Raw genomic sequence first — 27717 nt, forward strand, 5'->3', positions numbered from 1 at the left:
CTACTATAGCTTGAATTCCAGCTCTCCGGAAAGAGGAGCATCTCCATGTAGGATACATGGCAAAAGACACCTCATCAAGGAGCACCAGCAAGGATTCACCCTAACATCAGAGCCAAGGTGATGTTGGGATTGTTTGAGAAATGTCTTGAGATGTGTCAAGATTTTTTTTTTTTACATGTAGGATTGGAAATGTTGGCTTGGTTTTGCTCTGCAGTTAGTGCACATTGAAGCAGCACATCGATGCACAGTGCTAGAAATGCTCAAATGTATTTGTTTTCAGGGCTTTAAATTGTGTTTAAAATGTGTGTTTAAAATGTGTGTTACTGTCTTCCTGAGGTAGAGTATGTTATTGCCAGAGGTAAACAGAATGTGTACCCTGCTGCAGATGATTTGACCTGATGACCTATGGGAGCCATCTTATATATAGGCCTCAGAATCTGAACTGAAAGTCATGTTCAATAACACTGAAATACTATTTGAATTAATTTCAGATGAGCAAAGCACAATTAATTTGAGAACAACATTTGCGGTGTGATGTACTTTCTGGTTGACAGTATTTTGTCTGAGATACGTTTATCTGAGATGGTTTCTGAGTTATAAAGGATAAGGTAGAAGATGTGAAGAATGGTGGCACTAAGATAATTAACATGAGGGTTTATGAATCAGAATCCATCCGGTGTCTGTCACTGAACATCATCTGATCTGGTCAAATGCAACCAGATACTGACTTCAACAGATGAACATGTTAGACATGGTTGAGGCTTAATAAGATGCCCTTTAACTTCATGTCAACAAACCTTTCTGAAATCTGTCATTTAAATGTTCATGTGATGTTAAAAGGAATTGAACTTCTAAAGCAGGGGTGTCAAACTCATTCCATGGAGAGCCTAGAGTCTGCTGATTTTTAGTTTTCCTTTCAATTAAGACCTAGACAACCAGATGAGGGGAGTTCCTGGCTAATTAATGACCTTAGTTCCTCAATCAAGTACAAGGGAGGAGTGAAAACCTGCAGACACTCGGCCCTCCATGGAATGAGTTTGACACGTGTTCTAAAGAATATGTTCAATGAGTTTCGGGTTTTCTATTACATTTACATTTTACATTTAAGTCATTTAGCAGACGCTCTTATCCAGAGCGACTTATTACTAGTGAATTCCCTTAGGACTCTGAAATGCACCCACATACCTTTAATAAACAGACTATTGAGTTGAGTAGACCCATTCTTAATACTACTAGTTCTATTGAGTTGAGTAGACCCATTCTTAATACTACTAGTTCTATTGAGTTGAGTAGACCCATTCTTAATACTACTAGTTCTATTGAGTTGAGTAGACCCATTCTTAATACTACTAGTTCTATTGAGTTGAGTAGACCCATTCTTAATACTACTAGTTCTATTGAGTTGAGTAGACCCATTCTTAATACTACTAGTTCTATTGAGTTGAGTAGACCCATTCTTAATACTACTAGTTCTATTGAGTTGAGTAGACCCATTCTTAATACTACTAGTTCTATTGAGTTGAGTAGACCCATTCTTAATACTACTAGTTCTATTGAGTTGAGTAGACCCATTCTTAATACTACTAGTTCTATTGAGTTGAGTAGACCCATTCTTAATACTACTAGTTCTATTGAGTTGAGTAGACCCATTCTTAATACTACTAGTTCTATTGAGAGTAGACCCATTCTTAATACTACTAGTTCTATTGAGTTGAGTAGACCCATTCTTAATACTACTAGTTCTATTGAGTTGAGTAGACCCATTCTTAATACTACTAGTTCTATTGAGTTGAGTAGACCCATTCTTAATACTACTAGTTCTATTGAGTTGAGTAGACCCATTCTTAATACTACTAGTTCTATTGAGTTGAGTAGACCCATTCTTAATACTACTAGTTCTATTGAGTTGAGTAGACCCATTCTTAATACTACTAGTTCTATTGAGTTGAGTAGACCCATTCTTAATACTACTAGTTCTATTGAGTTGAGTAGACCCATTCTTAATACTACTAGTTCTATTGAGTTGAGTAGACCCATTCTTAATACTACTAGTTCTATTGAGTTGAGTAGACCCATTCTTAATACTACTAGTTCTATTGAGTTGAGTAGACCCATTCTTAATACTACTAGTTCTATTGAGTTGAGTAGACCCATTCTTAATACTACTAGTTCTATTGAGTTGAGTAGACCCATTCTTAATACTACTAGTTCTATTGAGTTGAGTAGACCCATTCTTAATACTACTAGTTCTATTGAGTTGAGTAGACCCATTCTTAATACTACTAGTTCTATTGAGTTGAGTAGACCCATTCTTAATACTACTAGTTCTATTGAGTTGAGTAGACCCATTCTTAATACTACTAGTTCTATTGAGTTGAGTAGACCCATTCTTAATACTACTAGTTCTATTGAGTTGAGTAGACCCATTCTTAATACTACTAGTTCTATTGAGTTGAGTAGACCCATTCTTAATACTACTAGTTCTATTGAGTTGAGTAGACCCATTCTTAATACTACTAGTTCTATTGAGTTGAGTAGACCCATTCTTAATACTACTAGTTCTATTGAGTTGAGTAGACCCATTCTTAATACTACTAGTTCTATTGAGTTGAGTAGACCCATTCTTAATACTACTAGTTCTATTGAGTTACAGTAGACCCATTCTTAATACTACTAGTTCTATTGAGTTGAGTAGACCCATTCTTAATAACTACTAGTTCTATTGAGTTGACAAGTAGACCCATTCTTAATACTACTAGTTCTATTGAGTTAGTAGACCCATTCTTAATACTACTAGTTCTATTGAGTTGAGTAGACCCATTCTTAATACTACTAGTTCTATTGAGTTGAGTAGACCCATTCTTAATACTACTAGTTCTATTGAGTTGAGTAGACCCATTCTTAATACTACTAGTTCTATTGAGTTGAGTAGCCCATTCTTAATACTACTAGTTCTATTGAGTTGAGTAGACCATTCTTAATACTACTAGTTCTATTGAGTTGAGTAGACCCATTCTTAATACTACTAGTTCTATTGAGTTCACAAGTAGACCCATTCTTAATACTACTAGTTCTATTGAGTTGAGTAGACCCATTCTTAATACTACTAGTTCTATTGAGTTGAGTAGACCCATTCTTAATACCATTCTTAATACTACTAGTTCTATTGAGAAGTAGACCCATTCTTAATACTACTAGTTCTATTGAGTTGAGTAGACCCATTCTTAATACTACTAGTTCTATTGAGTTGAGTAGACCCATTCTTAAACTACTAGTTCAAAAGTATCTACATCCACTACTAGTTCTATTGAGTTAAGTAACCATTCTTATTAACTACTAGTTCTATTGAGTTGAAGTAACTCCAAAATTCTTTACTACTAGTTCTATTGACATTGATAGACCCATTCTTAATACTACTAGTTCTATTGAGTTGAGTAGACCCATTTTAATACTACTAGTTCTATTGAGTTGAGTAAGACCCATTCTTAATACTACTATTCTATTGAGCATCATGTTGTGGGGTTGCTTTTGCAGGAGCTGGTCTGTAGACCCATTCTTAATACTACTAGTTCTATTGAGTTTCAGTAGACCCATTCTTAAACTACTAGTTCATTGCCTGAGTAGACCCATGGTTAATACTACTAGTTCTATTGAGTTGAGTAGACCCATTCTTAATACTACACAAGTTCTATTGAGTTAAAAGTAGACCCATTCTTAATACAATACTAGTTCTATTGAGTTGGGACCCATTCTTAATACTACTAGTTCAATTGAGTTGGAGTAGTCATTCTTAATACTGACTCAGTTCTATTGAGTTGAGTAGACCCATTCTTAATACTACTGTTCTATTGAGTTGAGTAGACCCATTCTTAAACTACTACAGTTCCATTGAGTTGAGAATAGATTAACATTCTTAAACTACTAGTTCTATTGAGTTGAGTAGCTACCCATTCTTAATACTACTAGTTCTATTGATGAGTAGACCCATTCTTAATACTAACTAGTCTATTAAACAAAAGTAGACCCATTCTTAATACTACTAGTTCTATTCAGGAGTTGAGTCAAAGACCCATTCTTAATACTACTAGTTCTATTAAAGTTGAGTAGACCCACTTCAACTTAATACTACTAGTTCTATTGAGTTGAGTAGACCCATTCTTAATACTACTAGTTCTATTAAGTTGACAAGACCCATTCTTAATTACTAGTTCTATTGAGTTGGTGACCATTCTGAATACTACTAGTTCTATTGAGTTGAGCAAGACCCATTCTTAATACTACTAGTTCTATTGGAGTGGTGAGTAGACCCAGTCTTGACATCACTACTAGTTCTATTGAGTTGAGTAGACCCATTCTTAATACTACTAGTTCTATTGAGTTGAGTAGACCCATTCTTAATGACTACTAGTTCTATTGAGTTGAGTAGACCCATTCTTAATACTACTAGTTCTATTGAGTTGAGTAATTCTTAAACTACAGTTCTGATTGTAGCTACTAATTACAGTTTATTGAGGTGAGTAGAGAAATTCTTAATTAATACTACTAGTTCTTATTGAGTTGAGTAGACCCATTCTTAATACTACTAGTCTATTGAGTTGAGTAGACCCATTCTTAATACTACTAGTTTCTATTGAGTTGAGTGTTAGACCATTCTTAATACTACTAGTTCTATTGAGTTGAGTAGACCCATTCTTAAACTACTAGTTCTATTCAGTTGTGTTAGACCCATTCTTGGATTACTACTAGTTCTATTGAGTTGATGTAGACCCATTCTGTAATACTACTAGGTTCTATTGAGTTGCAGGGCGAGCATTCTTAGCCCTAGTGGTTAGAGCGTTAGTTCTATTGAAGTTGAGTTAACCCATTCTTAATACACCAGTTCTATTGAGTTGAGTAGACCAAATCTTAATTCTGCCCATTCTAATAATACAGTTACAGTCGGAAGTTTTACACTTAGGTTGGAGTCATTAAAAGTTGTTTTCAACCACTCCACACATTTCTTATTAACAAACTATAATTTGCATGACAAGTAATTTTTCCAACAATTGTTTACAGACAGATTCTTTCACTTATAATTCACTCTATCACAATTCCAGTGGGTCAGAAGTTTACATACACCAAGTTGACTGTGCCTTTAAACAGCTTGGAAAATTCTAGAAAATTATGTCATGGCTTTAGAAGCTTCTGATAGGCTAATTGACATAATTTGAGTCAATTGGAGGTGTACCTGTGGATGTATTTCAAGGCCTACTTTCAAACTCAGTGCTTCTTTGCCTGACAACATGGTTAAATCAAAAGAAATCAGCCAAGACCTCAGAAAAAAATTTGTAGACCTTCACAAGTCTGGTTCATCCTTGGGAGAAATTTCCAAACGTCTGAAGGTACCACATTCACCTGTACAAACAATAGTAAGCAAGTATATTACACACCATGGGACCACGCAGCCGTCATACCGCTCAGGAAGGAGACGCGTTCTGTCTCCTAGAGATGAACGTACTTTGGTGCGAAAATCAATCCCAGAACAACAGCAAATGACCTTGTGAAGACGCTGGAGGAAACAAGTTCAAAAGTATCTACATCCACAGTAAAACGAGTCCTATATTAACATAACCTGATGGTGTTCAGACATCTTGTGTCCTGTACTCTCCTACTCTGTCAATTTATATTTATAAATATGTTTATTCCCGGAGCAAACATCAATACTCCGGGCTAGCCAGCTCCGTCAATCTAAGCTTCTTTAGGCAGCTCAGCAAGGAAGAAGCCACTGGACTCCAAAACTACCATAAAAAAAAGCCAGACTACGGTTTGCAACTGCACATGGAGACAAAGATCATACTTTTTGGAGAATTGTCCTCTGGTCTGATGAAACAAAAATAGAACTGTTTGGCCATAATGACCATCGTTATATTTGGAGGAAAAAGAGGGATGGACAAGCCGAAGAATACCATCCCAACCGTGAAGCACGGGGGTGGCAGCATCATGTTGTGGGGTTGCTTTACTGCAGGAGGGACTGGTGCACTTCACAAAATACATGGCATCACGAGGGAGGAAAATTATGTGGATATTTTGAAGCAACATCTCAAGACACAAGACAGTCAGGAAGTTAAAGCTTGGTCGCAAATGGGTCTCCCAAATGGACAATGACCTCAAGCATACTTCCAAAGTTGTGGCAAACTGGCTTAAGGAAAACAAAGTCAAGGTATTGGAGTGGTCATCACGAAGTCCTGACATCAATCCTATAGAAATGTGTGGGCAGAACTGTAAACGCGTGTGCAAGCAAGGAGGCCGACAAACCTGACTCAGTTACACCAGCTCTGTCAGGAGGAATGGACCAACATTCACCCAACTTATTGTGGGAAGCTTGTGGAAGGCTACCCGAAACGTTTGATCCAAGTTAAACCTTTATAAGGCAATGCTACCAAATACTAATTGAGTGTATGTAAACTGGGAATGTGATGAAAGAAATAAAAGCTGAAATAAATCTCTACTATTATTCTGACACTTCACATTCTTAAAATAAAGTGGTGATCCTAAATGACCTAAGGAAGGGAATTTTCACTAGGATTAAATGTCAGGAATTGTGAAAGACTGTTTAAATATATTTGTATGTAAACTTAAACTGTAAATGTAAACTTTCGACTTCAACTGTATGTTCAAGTTCAGTTGAGTTGAGCAGGCCCATTCTTAACTCTACTAGTTCCATTAAGTTGACAAGACCCTTCTGGATTCTTGTACAGTAGTTGTATGACCTCTGACACCTTACTGTTGACCTGGTTTGGACTCTGTACAGGCAATGTCCCTGCGAGCAGACGCAGCCCAGTGTGGAGGGGTGGTGGTGGAGTTTGAGTCTGATGACATCAGGGAGGCTCGGGCCAGGAAGGCCAGGAGTACATCAGGTCAGCTTGTCTATTGCGGGAGTGGAGAGAGAGAGATGACCAGGAGTTTACCCTGACCTCATGACCTGACAATACAACTACACAGCTATTACTTAATGATGATGTAACAACACGTTGTGATTGTCGGAGCCACAGTGTTACATTTATAGGTATTAGGCAATTTATATAGAGCAATTCAATATAAAGTGCTAATGTGTAGAGAGCAACTTAATGTAAAGTGCTAGGTGTATGAGCTACTTAATGTAAAGTGCTAGGTGTATGAGCTACTTAATGTAAAGTGTTAGGTGTAAGAGTAACTTAATGTAAAGTGTTAGGTGTACAATCTACTTAATGTAAAGTGTTAGGTGTTAGAGTAACTTAATGTAAAGTGTTAGGTGAAGACAAGCTACTTCATGTGCCAGTTCAAAGTGTCATCCACAGTCTGTGTTAGGTCATCAGAATGTAAAGTGTTAGATTGTAGAGCTCTGCATGTAATGTGTTAGGTGTAATGTGTTAGGTGTAATGTGTTAGGTGTAATGTGTTAGGTGTAATGTGTTGGGGCGGCAGCGGGGCCTAGTGGTTAGAGCGTTGGACTAGTAACCGGAAGGTTGCGAGTTCGCCCCCAAACCCCGAGTTCAAACCCCAGAGCTGACAAGGTACAAATCTGTCGTTCTGCCCCTGAACAGACAGTTAACCCACTGTTCCCAGGCCGTCATTGAAAATAAGAATGTGTTCTTAACTGACTTGCCTGGTTAAATAAAGGTAAAATAAAAAAATAAAAAAGGTGTTAGAGTAACTTAATGTAAAGTGTTAGGTGTTAGAGTAACTTAATGTTAGGTGTTAGAGTAACTTAATGTAAAGTGTTAGGTGTACGAGTTACTTCATGTAAAGTGCTAGGTGTATGAGCTACTTAATGTAACCGGAGATGGCATAGCAGTTCAGACATCTTGTGTCCTGTATTATATTTATATTTAACTTTTTTTCGGAGACTGGCCATCAAGCACTGTTCATGAGGATTTTGGCGAAAACAGAGTCTTTAATCCAGTAAAGAAGGGATACTATCGATCTACAATTGTTGAGGCATGAACCTAGGAGGGATCACCGAGTTATTTTTTTTCAGATACACAAAGGGGTGCAACATACCTCAGGACAGGAAGAAAACAAAGGAAAGGGACTCTCCGGGAACAGGTTGACAATGATTGAGTAGGAACAGCTGAAATTGATGATTTGAGATAAGGGGGAGAAGGGATTCAGAAAGAAATGGTCAGAAGGGGAGACAAGACTGACAAAACAAGGACTCTCTGCAACCCACCTCAATTTATATTTATAAATAAGTATTATTTACCTCAAAGGAAGCTAGCCAGAAGCTAGTCAGAAACAAGAAGCTGCCAGTTTCAGTTCTTTACTGGCAAATCGTTAGTATTCAGCTAACCACGGTTTGTGGTCATCAGCTATCCTTTAGCTCGAAAATCTATCGCCAGTTTTGACTTAGCAGCGCGGCGAGGAACGGAACATCCGGACCAATTTTTCTCTCCATGTCCTTGGATTTCAACTGCTCTCTGGACATTCATTCCCGGATCTCACAGGAGAGCTGCTAAGGTGGTCTAGAGCTCCTAGGGTTCGATTCCGGAGCAGCGGTGAAAGTGGCTTTAGCAGCAGAGGATCGGATGAGGACCTTCTTTTCAAAAACATCAATTACTCCGGAGCTAGCCAGCTCCGTCAATCATCCTGAGCTCCGTCAATCACTCCTGGGCTGCAGTCACCTATCCGGACCCGTTTTACTCCATTTCCGAGGAGCCCCACCGGGCCTTCACAACTGGACTGCCGAGTTGTCTACGGAAGGAGATCCGCTTGGCTCCTCCGTCGCGACGTTACCTGGCCCAGAGAGCGGCCAGAGAGGGTTAGCTGTCTTAGGAGGGCTGCTCTCAGAATAGACAATCAGGACAATTTATTTATTTTTATTATTATTATGTTTCTTCTTGGGCCTCTATAACTATATCTATTGTTTTTATTTTTTTGTTGTTGTGTGATTTGGACTAATCCCCTCTACCACAGGGAACCCCACTAATCTACTGACGGAACGAGAAGAGGTGGCTAACAAGGCAGACCTCCATCCTAGGTGGGCTAGCTTGCTATGAGGATGTCCTGGCTAGCTGTCTAAATCGCCGTGAACCCCAAAACAACCACTCCACTCACTGGACCCTTTTGATCACTCGACTAAGGATGCCTCTCCTTAATGTCAATATGTCTTATCCATTGCTGTTCTGGTTAGTGTTTATTGGCTTATTTCACTGTAGAGCCTCTAGTCCTGCTCAGGCATCATACTCATTGATCCAATTTCTTAGGGAACCACCCATAAATGCAATGATGTCCTGGTTTCAATGATGTTTCTGTGACAGCATGGAATTCTCTTCATAGACAATACCTAGGTTTACCTCCACTGTATTCACATCCTACCATACCTTTGTCTGTACATTATACCTTGATGCCACCATCGCCCCCAGAACTGACCCTTTTACTCTCTGTTCCAGACGTTCTAGGCGGACCAAGAGATTGCTTTTAGGAGTAGCAGTGTTTCTTCTGATCCATGTTCCTCAGTGCCAAGAAGTCGAGGTGAACAGGGCAGTGCCTAGCTGAGATTGAACTCTGCCTTGTTGACTTCGCAGATAGCCAGTTTCATGCATGTTAACATTAGAAGCCTCCTCCCTAAGTTTGTTCTATTCACTGCTTTAGCACACTCTGCCAACCTGGATGTTCTAGCTGTGTCTGAATCCTGGTTTAGGAAGTCCACCAAAAATTCTGAAATTTTAATTCCAAATTACAACATTTTCAGACAAGATAGAACTGCCAAAGGGGGCAGTGTTGCAATCTACTGCAAAGATAGCTTGCAGAGTTCTGTCCTACTATCCAGGTCTGTACCCAAACAATTTGAACTTCTACTTTTAAAAATCCACCTCTCTAAAAACAAGTCTCTCACCATTGCCGCCTGCTATAGACCACCCTCTGCCCCCAGCTGTGCTCTGGACACCATATGTGAACTGATTGCCCCCCCATCTATCTTCAGAGCTCGTGCTGCTAGGCGACCTAAACTGGAACATGCTTAACACCCCAGCCATCCTACAATCTAAACTTGATGCCCTCAATCTCACACAAATTATCAATGAACCTACCAGGTACCCCCCCCAAAGCCTTAAACACGGGCACCCTCATAGATACTATTGTAAGTGACTGTCCCACTGGATGTCATAAGGTGAATGCACCAATTTGTAAGTCGCTCTGGATAAGAGCGTCTGCTAAATGACTTAAATGTAAATGTAAATGTAAATATCATCCTAACCAACTTCCCCTCTAAATACACCTCTGCTGTCTTAAACCAAGATCTCAGCGATCACTGCCTCATTGCCTGCATCCGTAATGGGTCAGCGGTCAAACGACCTCCACTCATCACTGTAAAACGCTCCCTGAAACACTTCAGCGAGCAGGCCTTTCTAATCGACCTGGCCGGGGTATCCTGGAAGGATATTGATCTCATCCCGTCAGTAGAGGATGCCTGGATATTTTTTTTAAATGCCTTCCTAACCATCTTAAATAAACATGCCCCATTCAAGAAATGTAGAACCAGGAACAGATATAGCCCTTGGTTCTCCCCAGACCTGACTGCCCTTAACCAACACAAAAACATCCTATGGCGTTCTGCATTAGCATCGAACAGCCCCCGTGATATGCAGCTGTTCAGGGAAGCTAGAAACCGTTATACACAGGCAGTTAGAAAAGCCAAGGCTAGCTTTTTCAAGCAGAAATTTGCTTCCTGCAACACTAACTCAAAAAAGTTCTGGGACACTGTAAAGTCCATGGAGAACAAGAACACCTCCTTCCAGCTGCCCACTGCACTGAAGATAGGAAACACTGTCACCACTGATAAATCCACCATAATTGAGAATTTCAATAAGCATTTTTCTACGGCTGGCCATGCTTTCCACCTGGCTACTCCTACCCCGGTCAACAGCACTGCACCCCCAACAGCAACTCACCCAAGCCTTCCCCATTTCTCCTTCTCCCAAATCCATTCAGCTGATGTTCTGAAAGAGCTGAAAAATCTGGACCCCTACAAATCAGCCGGGCTAGACAATCTGGACCCTTTCTTTCTAAAATTATCTGCTGAAATTGTTGCCACCCCTATTACTAGCCTGTTCAACCTCTCTTTCGTGTCGTCTGAGATTCCCAAAGATTGGAAAGCAGCTGCGGTCATCCCCCTCTTCAAAGGGGGGGACACTCTTGACCCAAACTGCTACAGACCTATATCTATCCTACCATGCTTTTCTAAGGTCTTCGAAAGCCAAGTCAACAAACAGATTATCGACCATTTCGAATCTCACCATACCTTCTCTGCTATGCAATCTGGTTTCAGAGCTGGTCATGGGTGCACCTCAGCCACGCTCAAGATCCTAAACGATATCTTAACCGCCATCGATAAGAAACATTACTGTGCAGCTGTATTCATTGATCTGGCCAAGGCTTTCGACTCTGTCAACCACCACATCCTCATCGGCAGACTCGACAGCCTTGGTTTCTCAAATGATTGCCTCGCCTGGTTCACCAACTACTTCTCCGATAGAGTTCAGTGTGTCAAATCGGAGGGTCTGCTGTCAGGACCTCTGGCAGTCTCTATGGGGCTGCCACAGGGTTCAATTCTTGGACCGACTCTCTTCTCTGTATACATCAATGAGGTCACTCTTGCTGCTGGTGAGTCCCTGATCCACCTCTACGCAGACGACACCATTCTGTATACTTCCGGCCCTTCTTTGGACACTGTGTTAACAACCCTCCAGGCAAGCTTCAATGCCATACAACTCTCCTTCCGTGGCCTCCAATTGCTCTTAAATACAAGTAAAACTAAATGCATGCTCTTCAACCGATCGCTACCTGCACCTACCCGCCTGTCCAACATCACTACTCTGGACGGCTCTGACTTAGAATACGTGGACAACTACAAATACTTAGGTGTCTGGTTAGACTGTAAACTCTCCTTCCAGACCCATATCAAGCATCTCCAATCCAAAGTTAAATCTAGAATTGGCTTCCTATTTCGCAACAAAGCATCCTTCACTCATGCTGCCAAACATATCCTTGTAAAACTGACCATCCTACCAATCCTCGACTTTGGCGATGTCATTTACAAAATAGCCTCCAATACCCTACTCAACAAATTGGATGCAGTCTATCACAGTGCAATCCGTTTTGTCACCAAAGCCCCATATACTACCCACCATTGCGACCTGTACGCTCTCGTTGGCTGGCCCTCGCTTCATACTCGTCGCCAAACCCATTGGCTCCATGTCATCTACAAGACCCTGCTAGGTAAAGTCCCCCCTTATCTCAGCTCACTGGTCACCATAGCATCTCCCACCTGTAGCACACGCACCAGCAGGTATATCTCTCTAGTCACCCCCAAAACCAATTCTTTCTTTGGCCGACCTCTCCTTCCAATTCTCTGCTGCCAATGACTGGAACGAACTACAAAAATCTCTGAAACTGGAAACACTTATCTCCCTCACTAGCTTTAAGCACCAATTGTCAGAGCATTTTACAGATTACTGCACCTGTACATAGCCCACCTATAATTTAGCCCAAACAACTACCTCTTTCCCAACTGTATTTAATTTATTTATATATTTTGCTCCTTTGCATCCCATTATTTTTATTTCTACTTTGCACATTCTTCCATTGCAAAACTACCATTCCAGTGTTTTACTTGCTATATTGTATTTACTTTGCCACCATGGCCTTTTTTGCCTTTATCTCCCTTCTCACCTAATTTGCTCACATTGTATATAGACTTGTTTATACTGTATTATTGACTGTATGTTTGTTTTACTCCATGTGTAACTCTGTGTCGTTGTATCTGTCGAACTGCTTTGCTTTATCTTGGCCAGGTCGCAATTGTAAATGAGAACTTGTTCTCAACTTGCCTACCTGGTTAAATAAAGGTAAAATAAAAAAATGTAAAGTGTTAGGTGTACGAGCTACTTAATGTAAAGTGTTAGGTGTACGAGCTACTTAATGTAAAGGGTTAGGTATAAGAGCTACTTAATGTAAAGTTTTAGGTGTATGATCTACTTAATGTAAAATGTTAGGTATAAGAGCATCTTAATGTAGTGTTTAGTTGTAAGAGCTGCTTAATGTAGTGTTAGGTGTTAGAGTAACTTAATGTAAAGTGCTAGGCATAAGAGCTACTTAATGTAATGTGTTAAGTATAAGAGCAACTTAATGTAACGTGTTACAGTAGGTGTAAGATAACTTAATGTAAAGTGTTAGGCATAAGAGCTACTTAATGTAAAGTGTTAGGTGTAAGATCTACTTAATGTAACGTGTTAGGTATAAGAGCTACTTAATGTAAAGTGTTAGCTATAAGAGCTACTTAATGTAAAGTGTTAGGTATAAGAGCTACTTAATGTAAAGTGTTAGGTGTATGATCTACTTAATGTAAAGTTTTAGGTATAAGAGCTACTTAATGTAAAGTGTTAGGTATAAGAGCTACTTAATGTAAAGTGTTAGCTATAAGAGCTACTTAATGTAAAGTGTTAGGTATAAGAGCTACTTAATGTAAAGTGTTAGGTGTAAGAGCTACTTAATGTAAAGTGTTAGGTATAAGAGCTACTTAATGTAAAGTGTTAGGTATAAGAGCTACTTAATGTAAAGTGTTAGGTGTATGATCTACTTAATGTAAAGTGTTAGGTATAAGAGCTACTTAATGTAAAGTGTTAGGTATAAGAGCTACGTAATGTAAAGTGTTAGGTGTATGATCTACTTAATGTAAAGTGTTAGGTATAAGATCTACTTAATGTAAAGTGTTAGGTGTATGATCTACTTAATGTAAAGTGTTAGGTGTATGATCTACTTAATGTAAAGTGTTAGGTATAAGAGCTACTTAATATAAAGTGTTAGGTATAAGAGCTACTTAATGTAAAGTGTTAGGTGTATGATCTACTTAATGTAAAGTGTTAGGAGTAAGAGCTACTTAATGTAAAGTGTTAGGTAGAAGAGCTACTTAATGTAAAGTGTTAGGTGTAAGAGCAACTTAATGCTTTTGTTTTCTGATCAGAACACATCCTGGTCCTAAATATGTTCAAACATACTCTGATGCCCAGTGCTTAATGTTTTCCAGCTATAGATGCAGAATGTGTCCTGTAGACTCATAATGATGTTATCTCTGGTTATTGTTCATGTTACTGTGTGTCTCTGCTGAACATACTCACCAGGGTCAGCCCTCATCTACCTCAGGGGCCCTAAATTCCTGATCTACGTCAGTGGGGCACTGTCCATGTGGGTAAGAAGCCTTTTCATCTAACAACAATGGGTAAGGGAGCTACAAAGCCATACCGGCTGGACACTGCAAGGTTTTTGTCATCAACCTGCTAGTGTCTTGCAAATCAATGAAAGATGGACATACTTTACATTTCTCTTTATGCCCTTTACCCATAGAAAGAGTAAACAGCTAAAAGCCAAAAGCTGAAAACGTTCTTCTCCGTCATGATGACTATTTGTCTTTCTAATAGGGGGACCGTATGTGGCACTTTGCCATTTCGGTGTTCCTGATCGAGCTGTATGGACGTAACCTGCTGCTGACCGCAATATTCGGCTTGGTGGTGGCGGGGTCAGTGCTGCTGTTAGGGGCGTTGATTGGGGACTGGGTTGACCGCAACCCCAGGAACAAAGGTTAGACCAACAATCATTTATATTTACAGCTATAGGGACTGACATCTAGTCCCAAATGGCACCCTAAAGGTACTGCGATATAATAGGGAATAGGATGCTATTTGGGACACAGTCCTAATTGCCTGCCTCTCTGCCTCACATGGGCACTCTGCAGTTCAAACAGTAACAAAGTTGCATCCTACCACTATTTTGGTAAATTGCTGAGGGATTTGGCTGGATAAATGTAACCACTCACAACTTCATAGATAGAGCTATGGATGCAAGTACTGACCATCCATGAGACAAACATTATCATTTTATTCATGTTTTTAAGCTATGCAGAGTTAGTTTACAATTACAAAGTAAAACAAGTGTATATTTGGGGATCTAATGGGGTACAACAGATGATCTAAGGTCATGAGTCATTTATAAGTAATATTATTTTAGAATCAATGGCTATATATCATTACTTTAAAAGTCCAAAAATGAATGTACTATGGCAACTGCAGAATGCCCCTTTAAGACCAATGATACATTTCTGGTTCTGTAGAAGTCTTTATGGTTCTCTGAAATGCATTGTCCCAGAATAGAGTCTTAGTTTCTTCTCCCTCCTTGGTTTTAGTGGCGCATGCATCCTTGTTGGTTCAGAACATTTCAGTGACGGTGTGCAGCATTGTGCTGATGTTGGTCTTCTTATATAAACAGTGGATTGAGAGCATTTGGGATGGCTGGTTAACTGTGAGTATATTTTTCATTTTCTCTCCCATACTGTCTAAACTCTCATGATGTGAACCAACAGTATGTTTTGGAATCAGATATGGATTGAAATAGTATTTGTATCCTTTCAAAGACTTTATCTGCACTTGATTGAGTTTGCCTGGTGCAATGGAACCAATGGAATAGTCCTAAAATGACAAACCCCACCCATCCAGTGCTCCAGGCATGCTCAATCAAACACTCAATGTATTTGAAAGAAAATGAATACTATTTAAACCCAGGTCTGTTGAGAATCAGGCTAGATATATTATTGCAAACTGCTGTTTCACCTGCACTGTTCTGTGTCCATGTTGTTGCTGCTGCTGTTCTGAGCCTCCTGCTGCTCTGTGCTGTCATGTGTAGTAACGTGTTGCATCACAAAACTTACACAAGGTGGTTTGTTATACGGTGGTGATCGTCCTGGCAGATGTGGCTAACCTAGCAAGCACAGCGCTGACCATCGCCATCCAGAGGGACTGGATTGTGGTTATCACTGGATACAACCGGGGGCACCTCGCCGGTGAGACTGGCAGACCTGCTACACGCTATTACATCACCAGGGATTGTTTCTGTTTCAGCTGCTGAACTGGCTGCTGGTTAAAGCACTTCAAGGTTATCAGACACTCTATGTATTTGGTTTATCGAGGATGTATCACATGCATTACAATAGAGCCAGTTTGATAATGTAGCCATTAGTAAAGCTGGTAACACAGATACCATATCACCACAACCAAACTAAACCCTGTACCTTTTGGTTGATTCTCATCTGAAGGGATGAATGCTACCATGCGGCGCATCGATCAGGTGACAAACATCCTGGCCCCGCTGGCGGTGGGACAGGTCATGACCCTGGCCTCCAACGTGATTGGCTGCGGTTTCATCCTGGGCTGGAACCTGGTGTCCCTCATCGTGGAGTTTATCTTCCTGTCCCGGGTCTACCGCATTGTCCCTGCGCTGTCCGTCAAACCACCTGCGCCTGAGGACGGCCAGGCCTCCCTGGAGAGACCAGCAGAGAGGACAGAGGGACTGGTGGAGAGGAGGGGGTCACAAGGTCAGTGTCCTGTTGTCCTGGTCACTGTGTGACTACTTCAGTAGTTGAGTTGGTAAAGTAAAGTATAGTGGATCTTCCAACCTGTTTCATCCAACTTTACAGTGAAGCATAGCTTTACTTTACAGTAAAATGGAATGAAATCGGCTGTTTCCAGAGTATTGTTAGTAGCATGACTGATGCTTGTCCTCTCAGTAGATCATTGTTAGTAGCATGACTGATGCTTGTCCTCTCAGTAGATCATTGTTAGTAGCATGACTGATGCTTGTCCTCTCCCTCTCAGTAGATCATTGTTAGTAGCATAACTGATGCTTGTCCTCTCAGTAGATCATTGTTAGTAGCATGACTGATGCTTGTCCTCTCAGTAGATCATTGTTAGTAGCATGACTGATGCTTGTCCTCTCCATGACTGATGCTTGTCCTCTCCCTCTCAGTAGATCATTGTTAGTAGCATGACTGATGCTTGTCCTCTCCCTCTCAGTAGATCATTGTTAGTAGCATGACTGATGCTTGTCCTCTCCCTCTCAGTAGATCATTGTTAGTAGCATGACTGATGCTTGTCCTCTCCCTCTCAGTAGATCATTGTTAGTAGCATGACTGATGCTTGTCCTCTCCCTCTCAGTAGATCATTGTTAGTAGCATGACTGATGCTTGTCCTCTCCCTCTCCTCTCAGTAGATCATTGTTAGTAGCATGACTGATGCTTGTCCTCTCCCACTCAGTAGATCATTGTTAGTAGCATGACTGATGCTTGTCCTCTCCCTCTCAGTAGATCATTGTTAGTAGCATGACTGATGCTTGTCCTCTCCCACTCAGTAGATCATTGTTAGTAGCATGACTGATGCTTGTCCTCTCAGTAGATCATTGTTAGTAGCATGACTGATGCTTGTCCTCTCCCTCTCAGTTGATCATTGTTAGTAGCTTGACTGATGCTTGTCCTCTGTAGATCATTGTTAGTATCTTGACTGATGCTTGTCCTCTCAGTAGAGTATTGTTAGTAGCTTGACTGATGCTTGTCCTCTCAGTAGATCATTGTTAGTAGCTTGACTGATGCTTGTCCTCTCAGTAGATCATTGTTAGTAGCATGACTGATGCTTGTCCTCTCCCTCTCAGTAGATCATTGTTAGTAGCATGACTGATGCTTGTCCTCTCAGTAGAGTATTGTTAGTAGCTTGACTGATGCTTGTCCTCTCAGTAGATCATTGTTAGTAGCATGACTGATGCTTGTCCTCTCAGTAGAGTATTGTTAGTAGCTTGACTGATGATTGTCCTCTCCCTCTCAGTAGATCATTGTTAGTAGCATGACTGATGCTTGTCCTCTCAGTAGAGTATTGTTAGTAGCTTGACTGATGCTTGTCCTCTCCCTCTCAGTAGATCATTGTTAGTAGCTTGACTGATGCTTGTCCTCTGTAGATCATTGTTAGTATCTTGACTGATGCTTGTCCTCTCAGTAGAGTATTGTTAGTAGCTTGACTGATGCTTGTCCTCTCAGTAGATCATTGTTAGTAGCATTGACTGTATGACTGATGCTTGTCCTCTCAGTAGATCATTGTTAGTAGCATGACTGATGCTTGTCCTCTCCCTCTCAGTAGATCATTGTTAGTAGCATGACTGATGCTTGTCCTCTCAGTAGATCATTGTTAGTAGCATGACTGATGCTTGTCCTCTCAGTAGATCATTGTTAGTAGCTTGACTGATGCTTGTCCTCTCAGTAGATCATTGTTAGTAGCATGACTGATGCTTGTCCTCTCAGTAGAGTATTGTTAGTAGCTTGACTGATGCTTGTCCTCTCAGTAGATCATTGTTAGTAGCATGACTGATGCTTGTCCTCTCAGTAGATCATTGTTAGTAGCTTGACTGATGCTTGTCCTCTCAGTAGATCATTGTTAGTAGCATGACTGATGCTTGTCCTCTCAGTAGATCATTGTTAGTAGCTTGACTGATGCTTGTCCTCTCCCTCTCAGTAGATCATTGTTAGTAGCATGACTGATGCTTGTCCTCTCAGTAGATCATTGTTAGTAGCATGACTGATGCTTGTCCTCTCCCTCTCAGTAGATCATTGTTAGTAGCTTGACTGATGCTTGTCCTCTCCCTCTCAGTAGATCATAGTTAGTAGCTTGACTGATGCTTGTCCTCTCAGTAGAGCATTGTTAGTAGCTTAACTGATGCTGGTCCTCTCAGTAGAGTATTGTTAGTAGCTTGACAGATGCTTGTCCTCTCAGTAGATCATTGTTAGTAGCTTGACTGATGCTTGTCCTCTCAGTAGATCATTGTTAGTAGCATGACTGATGCTTGTCCTCTCAGTAGAGTATTGTTAGTAGCATGACTGATGCTTGTCCTCTCCCTCTCAGTAGATCATTGTTAGTAGCTTGACTGATGCTTGTCCTCTCAGTAGGTCATTGTCAGTAGCTTGACTGATGCTTGTCCTCTCCCTCTCAGTAGATCATTGTTCGTAGCATGACTGATGCTTGTCCTCTTAGTAGATCATTGTTAGTAGCTTGACTGATGCTTGTCCTCTCAGTAGATCATTGTTAGTAGCATGACTGATACTTGTCCTCTCCCTCTCAGTAGATCATTGTTAGTAGCTTGACTGATGCTTGTCCTCTCCCTCTCAGTAGATCATTGTTAGTAGCATGACTGATGCTTGTCCTCTCCCTCTCAGTAGATCATTGTTAGTAGCATGACTGATGCTTGTCCTCTCCCTCTCAGTAGATCATTGTTAGTAGCTTGACTGATGCTTGTCCTCTCAGTAGAGTATTGTTAGTAGCTTGACTGATGCTTGTCCTCTCTGTAGATCATTGTTAGTAGCTTGACTGATGCTTGTCCTCTCAGTAGATCATTGTTAGTAGCTTGACTGATGCTTGTCCTCTCAGTAGATCATTGTTAGTAGCTTGACTGATGCTTGTCCTCTCAGTAGAGTATTGTTAGTAGCATGACTGATGCTTGTCCTCTCAGTAGATCATTGTTAGTAGCTTGACTGATGCTTGTCCTCTCTCATTCTCAGTAGATCATTGTTAGTAGCATGACTGATGCTTGTCCTCTCAGTAGATCATTGTTAGTAGCTGACTGATGCTTGTCCTCTCAGTAGATGCTTGTCCTCTCAGTAGATCATTGTTAGTAGCATGACTGATGCTTGTCCTCTCAGTAGATCATTGTTAGTAGCTTGACTGATGCTTGTCCTCTCAGTAGATCATTGTTAGTAGCATGACTGATGCTTGTCCTCTCAGTAGATCATTGTTAGTAGCATGACTGATGCTTGTCCTCTCAGTAGATCATTGTTAGTAGCTTGACTGATGCTTGTCCTCTCAGTAGATCATTGTTAGTAGCATGACTGATGCTTGTCCTCTCAGTAGATCATTGTTAGTAGCATGACTGATGCTTGTCCTCTCAGTAGAGTATTGTTAGTAGCTTGACCTCTCAGTAGATCATTGTTAGTAGCATGACTGATGCTTGTCCTCTCAGTAGATCATTGTTAGTAGCATGACTGATGCTTGTCCTCTCAGTAGATCATTGTTAGTAGCTTGACCTCTCAGTAGATCATTGTTAGTAGCATGACTGATGCTTGTCCTCTCCCTCTCAGTAGATCATTGTTAGTAGCTTGACTGATGCTTGTCCTCTCAGTAGATCATTGTTAGTAGCATGACTGATGCTTGTCCTCTCAGTAGATCATTGTTAGTAGCTTGACTGATGCTTGTCCTCTCAGTAGATCATTGTTAGTAGCATGACTGATGCTTGTCCTCTCAGTAGATCATTGTTAGTAGCATGACTGATGCTTGTCCTCTCCCTCTCAGTAGATCATTGTTAGTAGCATGACTGATGCTTGTCCTCTCAGTAGATCATTGTTAGTAGCTTGACTGATGCTTGTCCTCTCCCTCTCAGTAGATCATTGTTAGTAGCATGACTGATGCTTGTCCTCTCAGTAGATCATTGTTAGTAGCTTGACTGATGCTTGTCCTCTCAGTAGATCATTGTTAGTAGCATGACTGATGCTTGTCCTCTCAGTAGATCAGTTAGTAGCTTGACTATTGTCCTTCAGTAGCATTGTTAGTGACTGATGCTTGTAGCTTGACAGATGCTTGTCCTCTCAGTAGATCATTGTTAGTAGCTTGATTGATGCTTGTCCTCTCAGTAGATCATTGTTAGTAGCATGACTGATGCTTGTCCTCTCAGTAGAGTATTGTTAGTAGCATGACTGATGCTTGTCCTCTCCCTCTCAGTAGATCATTGTTAGTAGCTTGACTGATGCTTGTCCTCTCAGTAGGTCATTGTCAGTAGCTTGACTGATGCTTGTCCTCTCCCTCTCAGTAGATCATTGTTCGTAGCATGACTGATGCTTGTCCTCTTAGTAGATCATTGTTAGTAGCTTGACTGATGCTTGTCCTCTCAGTAGAGTATTGTTAGTAGCTTGACTGATGCTTGTCCTCTCTGTAGATCATTGTTAGTATCTTGACTGATGCTTGTCCTCTCATTAGATCATTGTTAGTATCTTGACTGATGCTTGTCCTCTCCCTCTCAGTAGATCATTGTTAATAGCATGACTGATTCTTGTCCTCTCAGTAGATCATTGTTAGTAGCTTGACTGATGCTTGTCCTCTCAGTAGATCATTGTTAGTAGCATGACTGATGCTTGTCCTCTCAGTAGATCATTGTTAGTAGCATGACTGATGCTTGTCCTCTCAGTAGAGTATTGTTAGTATCTTGACTGATGCTTGTCCTCTCATTAGATCATTGTTAGTAGCATGACTGATGCTTGTCCTCTCCCTCTCAGTAGATCATTGTTAATAGCATGACTGATTCTTGTCCTCTCAGTAGATCATTGTTAGTAGCTTGACTGATGCTTGTCCTCTCAGTAGATCATTGTTAGTAGCATGACTGATGCTTGTCCTCTCAGTAGAGTATTATTAGTAGCATGACTGATGCTTGTCCTCTCCCTCTCAGTAGATCATTGTTAGTAGCTTGACTGATGCTTGTCCTCTCAGTAGATCAGTGTTAGTAGCATGACTGATGCTTGTCCTCTCAGGAGATCATTGTTAGTAGCTTGACTGATGCTTGTCCTCTCAGTAGATCATTGTTAGTAGCTTGACTTGCTTGTCCTCTCCCTCTCAGTAGAGCATAGTGAGGTGGTGACATCAGCCCCTGTCCTCAGTGATGACGACATGTGCCTGAACCTCAAGGAGATCTCCAACCTGCCTCTGTGTTTTGGACGCTTCTGCTGGCTGCTGAGTACCTGTAAGGACGGCTGGAGGGCCTACTACCGCCAGGATGTCTTCCTGGCTGGGATGGGCTTGGCCTTCCTCTACACAACTGTCCTGGGCTTCGACTGCATCACCACGGGCTACGCCTACACCCAGGGCATCAGTGGCTCCCTGCTCAGTCTGCTGATGGGGGTCTCGGCTATAACAGGCCTCATGGGCACCATCATGTTCACCAAGCTGAGGAAGGCCTACGGTTTAGTCAACACAGGCATCATCTCCAGCTGTCTCCATCTTTGCTGTCTGCTGCTGTGTGTGTGTTCTGTGTTCGCCCCCGGCAGCCCCATGGACCTCCGCCTGCTCAGGCCCTTCCTGGACGCCAACGCCAACTCAACGTTGTCGGCGGCCGGGGGGATGTTGGAGGGCCAGAGGCAGAAACACACCTACCCGATGCGGGGTGGAATTAATCAGCCGCTGCTGCCCGACCGCTCGTCCATCCACTGGACCAACAACACAGTGCTGTTTGAGAATATGCCATCAGGCATGGAGCCAGACTCCTACATCTCTATAATCCTGCTGTTCTTGGGGGTCATCACAGCACGCATCGGTGGGTAAGAGGGACGAGCAGACCCAGGCCCTTCACAATTGGATTGAGTTGCTGATCCACAGCTTAACAATAGCAACTGTATTATGCATGTTTCTACCATAGGCTGTGGGTATTCAGTTCTTTTGAGACTCAACAGTAAATTAGTTCAAATATTTTGATGACAGAGTGTGGGGGTCTATCTATATAGACTATAGTATAGTGGTCTATCTATATAGACTATAGTATAGTGGTCTATCTATATAGACTATAGTATAGTGGTCTATCTATATAGACTATAGTATAGTGGTCTATCTATATAGACTATAGTATAGTGGTCTATCTATATAGACTATAGTATAGTGGTCTATCTATATAGACTATAGTATAGTGGTCTATCTGTCTATATAGACTATAGTATAGTGGTCTATCTGTCTATATAGACTATAGTATAGTGGTCTATCTGTCTATATAGACTATAGTATAGTGGTCTATCTGTCTATATAGACTATAGTATAGTGGTCTATCTGTATAGACTATAGTATAGTGGTCTATCTATATAGACTATAGTATAGGGGTCTATCTATATAGACTATAGTATAGGGGTCTATCTATATAGACTATAGTATAGGGGTCTATCTATATAGACTATAGTATAGGGGTCTATCTATATAGACTATAGTATAGTGGTCTATCTATATAGACTATAGTATAGGGGTCTATCTATATAGACTATAGTATAGGGGTCTATCTATATAGACTATAGTATAGGGTCTATCTATATAGACTATAGTATAGTGGTCTATCTATATAGACTATAGTATAGTGGTCTATCTATATAGACTATAGTATAGTGGTCTATCTATATAGACTATAGTATAGTGGTCTATCTATATAGACTATAGTATAGTGGTCTATCTATATAGACTATAGTATAGTGGTCTATCTATATAGACTATAGTATAGTGGTCTGACTATAGTATAGTGGTCTATCTATATAGACTATAGTATAGTGGTCTATCTATATAGACTATAGTATAGTGGTCTATCTATATAGACTATAGTATAGGGGTCTATCTATATAGACTATAGTATAGGGGTCTATCTATATAGACTATAGTATAGTGGTCTATCTATATAGACTATAGTATAGTGGTCTATCTATATAGACTATAGTATAGTGGTCTATCTATATAGACTATAGTATAGTGGTCTATCTATATAGACTATAGTATAGTGGTCTATCTATATAGACTATAGTATAGTGGTCTATCTATATAGACTATAGTATAGTGGTCTATCTATATAGACTATAGTATAGTGGTCTATCTATATAGACTATAGTATAGTGGTCTATCTATATAGACTATAGTATAGTGGTCTATCTATATAGACTATAGTATAGTCTATCTATCTATATAGACTATAGTATAGTGGTCTATCTATATAGACTATAGTATAGTGGTCTATAGACTATAGTATAGTGGTCTAGTGGTCTATCTATATAGACTATAGTATAGTGGTCTATCTATATAGACTATAGTATAGTGGTCTATCTATATAGACTATAGTATAGGGTCTATCTATATAGACTATAGTATAGTGGTCTATCTATATAGACTATAGTATAGTGGTCTATCTATATAGACTATAGTATAGTGGTCTATCTATATAGACTATAGTATAGTGGTCTATCTATATAGACTATAGTATAGTGGTCTATCTATATAGACTATAGTATAGTGGTCTATCTATATAGACTATAGTATAGTGGTCTATCTATATAGACTATAGTATAGTGGTCTATCTATATAGACTATAGTATAGTGGTCTATCTATATCTATATAGACTATAGTATAGTGGTCTATCTATATAGACTATAGTATAGTATGGTCTATCTATATAGACTATAGTATAGACTATAGGTCTATCTATATAGACTATAGTATAGTGGTCTATCTATATAGACTATAGTATAGTGGTCTATCTATATAGACTATAGTATAGTGGTCTATCTATATAGACTATAGTATAGGGGTCTATCTATATAGACTGGTCTATATCTATATAGACTATAGTATAGTGGTAGACTAGTGGTCTATCTATATAGACTATAGTATAGTGGTCTATCTATATAGACTATAGTATAGTGGTCTATCTATATAGACTATAGTATAGTGGTCTATCTATATAGACTATAGTATAGTGTCTATCTATATCTATCTATATAGACTATAGTATAGTGGTCTATCTATCTATATAGACTATAGACTATAGTGGTCTATCTATATAGACTATAGTATAGTGGTCTATCTATATAGACTATAGTATAGTGGTCTATCTATATAGACTATAGTATAGTGGTCTATCTATATAGACTATAGTATAGTGGTCTATCTGTCTATATAGACTATAGTATAGTGGTCTATCTGTCTATATAGACTATAGTATAGTGGTCTATCTGTCTATATAGACTATAGTATAGTGGTCTATCTGTCTATATAGACTATAGTATAGTGGTCTATCTGTCTATATAGACTATAGTATAGTGGTCTATCTATATAGACTATATTTTTTATTTATTAATTTTTATTTCACCTTTATTTAACCAGGTAGGCTAGTTGAGAACAAGTTCTCATTTGCAACTGCGACCTGGCCAAGATAAAGCGTAGATATTCGACACATAGAACAACACAGAGTTACACATGGAATAAACAAAACATACAGTCAATAATAGTAGAAAAAAAGAAAACAAAAAGTCTATATACAGTGAGTGCAAATGAGGTAAGTTAAGGAAATAAATAGGCCATGGTGGCGAAGTAATTACAATATAGCAATTAAACACTGGAATGGTAGATCGGCAGAAGATGAATGTGCAGGTAGAGATACTGAGGTGCTAAGGAGCAAAATTAATAAATAAAAAAATACCAGTATGGGGATGAGGTAGGTTGATAGATGGGCTGTTTACAGATAGGCTAAGTACAGGTGCAGTGATCTGTAAAATGCTCTGACAGCTGGTGCTTAAAGCTAGTGAGGGAGATGTGAGTCTCCAGCTTCAGAGATGTTTGCAATTCGTTCCAGTATAGTATAGTATAGTGGTTAATCTGTATAGATCATAGTCTAGTAGTCTGTCTGTATAGACTATAGTATAGTGGTCAATCTGTATAGACTATAGTCTAGTAGTCTATCTGTATAGACTATAGTATAGTGGTCAATCTGTATAGACTATAGTCTAGTAGTCTATCTGTATAGACTATAGTCTAGTAGTCTATCTGTATAGACTATAGTATAGTGGTCTATCTGTATAGACTATAGTATAGTGGTCAATCTGTATAGACCATAGTGTAGTAGTCTATCTGTATAGACCAAAGCAACCACTGACCATTGACTGTGTATCATGTGTGTTCCAGGTCTGTGGTCCTTTGACCTGACCGTGACCCAGCTGCTTCAGGAGAACATCTGTGAGTCAGAACGTGGTGTGGTCAACGGGGTCCAGAGCTCCATGAACTACTTGATGGACCTTCTCCACTTCATCATGGTCATCTCTGCTCCACAGCCCCAGCACTTTGGCATCCTGGTCATCATCTCTGTACTGTTCATCACCACAGGACACACAATGTACTTCTTATACGCACGCAAAGCCAAGAGGAAAGCTGCTGGATGCCTGGACACGTAGGGAGGCCGTGCGGCTTTCCGTGACAAAGCATGTGCCCAAAGACTCCACTCTGCCTGCACCTGCCTGTGAAATGAATGTCTCTTCTCTCTTGTTCCCTCTGCGCTCTCATTGCTAGGCAACAATACAATACCGTAACACTCCTTCCCCACCATCCAGCCATTCATTCATTACAGCACAACACAGCAAGTGTCTGTCGTGTCCTCTCCAACCTGGTTGCTATCTCCCTGCATGGTCAGGTGTAGTACGGCCAAGTGCTAAGGTACAGTAACAAACTAGAACTCAGGTTAACTAAAGTAAGATCCACCTTTTCCCTTCTGTACATAGGTTGAGGTGGTCGCAACAAATACGGTGTTGGTCCCCTGCCGTGGTAGGTTCTCCCACCTTAGTGTTGGTCCCATACCGTGGTAGGTTCTCCCGCCTTAGTGTTGGTCCCATACCGTGGTAGATTCTCCCACATTAGTGTTGGTCCTCTACCGTGGTAGGTTCTCCCACCGTAGTGTTGGTCCCATACCGTGGTAGGTTCTCCCACCTTAGTGTTGGTCCCATACCGTGGTAGGTTCTCCCGCCTTAGTGTTGGTCCCATACCGTGGTAGATTCTCCCACCTTAGTGTTGGTCCCATACCGTGGTAGGTTCTCCCACCGTAGTGTTGGTCCCATACCGTGGTAGATTCTCCCACCTTAGTGTTGGTCCTCTACCGTGGTAGGTTCTCCCACCTTAGTGTTGGTCCCTTACCGTGGTAGGTTCTCCCACCTTAGTGTTGGTCCCCTACCGTGGTAGGTTCTCCCACCTCAGGAAAAGGGCACAGAGGGCAGGCTGAGGCAGCAGCAGCAGAACACGCCTTTCCAGCAATTTTGGATTACTGCAAGAGCTTCATTATGGCAGTCTGTTGACCTACTCAGAGTTTGGATGGGAATTGGATGGATGGATTGATGTATTTTTCTAACCCTCACACAGTAAAGAACTGGTTCATGGTGAAGCAGGTGACAGTAACAAAAAGAAGAAGAGATGAGACTGAACAACTTTAACAAGGCAAACATGTTACTGCTCCGTCCACTTGGAAATACAGGAAGTCCAAAAGGAAAACTAAAGGGAAGTTGGTGTCAGATTGTGAGATACTGAACATTATAAAGGAGACCCCCTTGATGGACAGAAGAGGAAGGCTGTAGTGTCATCTTCTCCTGGTCTGTTTCTCTGTGGATGAATCAGGCAGACATGTGCCTAGCTTTCAAATCAATCACTAAGACACATTTCAGTGCCTATTAATTAACACATTATATCATTAAAAAAAATATATAATTTAAACCGGATCGCAGGAACATATCAGAGCATAAAGATAGTAAGAAAAAACAAACATGCATTGAAATCAGAGGAAACCAAAATGACCATAATTGCTTGTGTACTTAGATAACTGAAAATAGCTTCCAAATTGTAAATGCTTTTCCTTCACATAGAAACAGAGTGATATTAATGCAGTTTGACAAATTTATAGCAAACAGATTTTGACTTCCTCTTTCATTTTGTGACCTGTTTTGAGATCAGTGTTTAGTAGATTGATAGGTCTATATGATTCTGGATTAAGGCAGTGTTGTATTACACTAGGACACCTCCTTGTTGTTCTCATGAACTAAAACCTTACCTCAGTACAGTACAAGAAAACCGTGTTTGAAAAACTGACTTGGACATGTCTCTCAGCTATGTACGGCCACCTCCTTTCTGTACAGTGGTAGTCCAATCAAAGTTGATCTCGTTGCCATGCAAACAGCACCACATCACAATGTATTTGTTTTTCTATCATATTTCCCTGTGACGTATTGTTCACTGACATCTAGAGTTTGTCCTTTTCTGTTTCAGACTGTTAGTTATGATGACAATAAACACGGATTAAGATGTC

The 27717-nt window shown here is 40.4% G+C and overlaps 1 protein-coding gene across 2 annotated transcripts; it reads left to right on the top strand.

Moving 5' to 3' along the window:
• si:ch211-254p10.2 (solute carrier family 40 member 1) lies at window positions 1-27717 on the top strand. 2 transcript variants are annotated; one of them, XM_046337715.1, is made up of 9 exons: window positions 1-117; window positions 6791-6896; window positions 14135-14202; window positions 14432-14591; window positions 15193-15308; window positions 15720-15846; window positions 16099-16377; window positions 21480-22172; window positions 25560-27717. In XM_046337715.1, exons 2-9 carry the CDS (start codon window positions 6794-6796, stop codon window positions 25823-25825), a joined length of 1812 nt encoding a protein of 603 aa, XP_046193671.1. In that variant the 5' UTR covers window positions 1-117; window positions 6791-6793; the 3' UTR covers window positions 25826-27717. The 2 variants fall into 2 exon arrangements, with proteins under 2 accessions (XP_046193671.1, XP_046193672.1); XM_046337716.1 differs by having other exon boundaries at window positions 21483-22172.

The sequence above is a fragment of the Oncorhynchus gorbuscha genome, unplaced genomic scaffold (assembly GCF_021184085.1).
Source record: "Oncorhynchus gorbuscha isolate QuinsamMale2020 ecotype Even-year unplaced genomic scaffold, OgorEven_v1.0 Un_scaffold_1534, whole genome shotgun sequence".
Lineage (NCBI taxonomy): Eukaryota > Metazoa > Chordata > Actinopteri > Salmoniformes > Salmonidae > Oncorhynchus > Oncorhynchus gorbuscha.

Excerpts from the sequence above, each read along its gene's own strand:
- si:ch211-254p10.2 (XM_046337715.1), top strand. The coding sequence starts at position 6,794 with ATGTCCCTGCGAGCAGACGCAGCCCAGTGTGGAGGGGTGGTGGTGGAG. Across the intron at positions 14,203-14,431 it reads GTGGGGCACTGTCCATGTGG|GGGGACCGTATGTGGCACTT; the intron begins GTAAGAAGCCTT and ends TCTTTCTAATAG. Across the intron at positions 15,309-15,719 it reads TTTGGGATGGCTGGTTAACT|GTGGTTTGTTATACGGTGGT; the intron begins GTGAGTATATTT and ends AACTTACACAAG.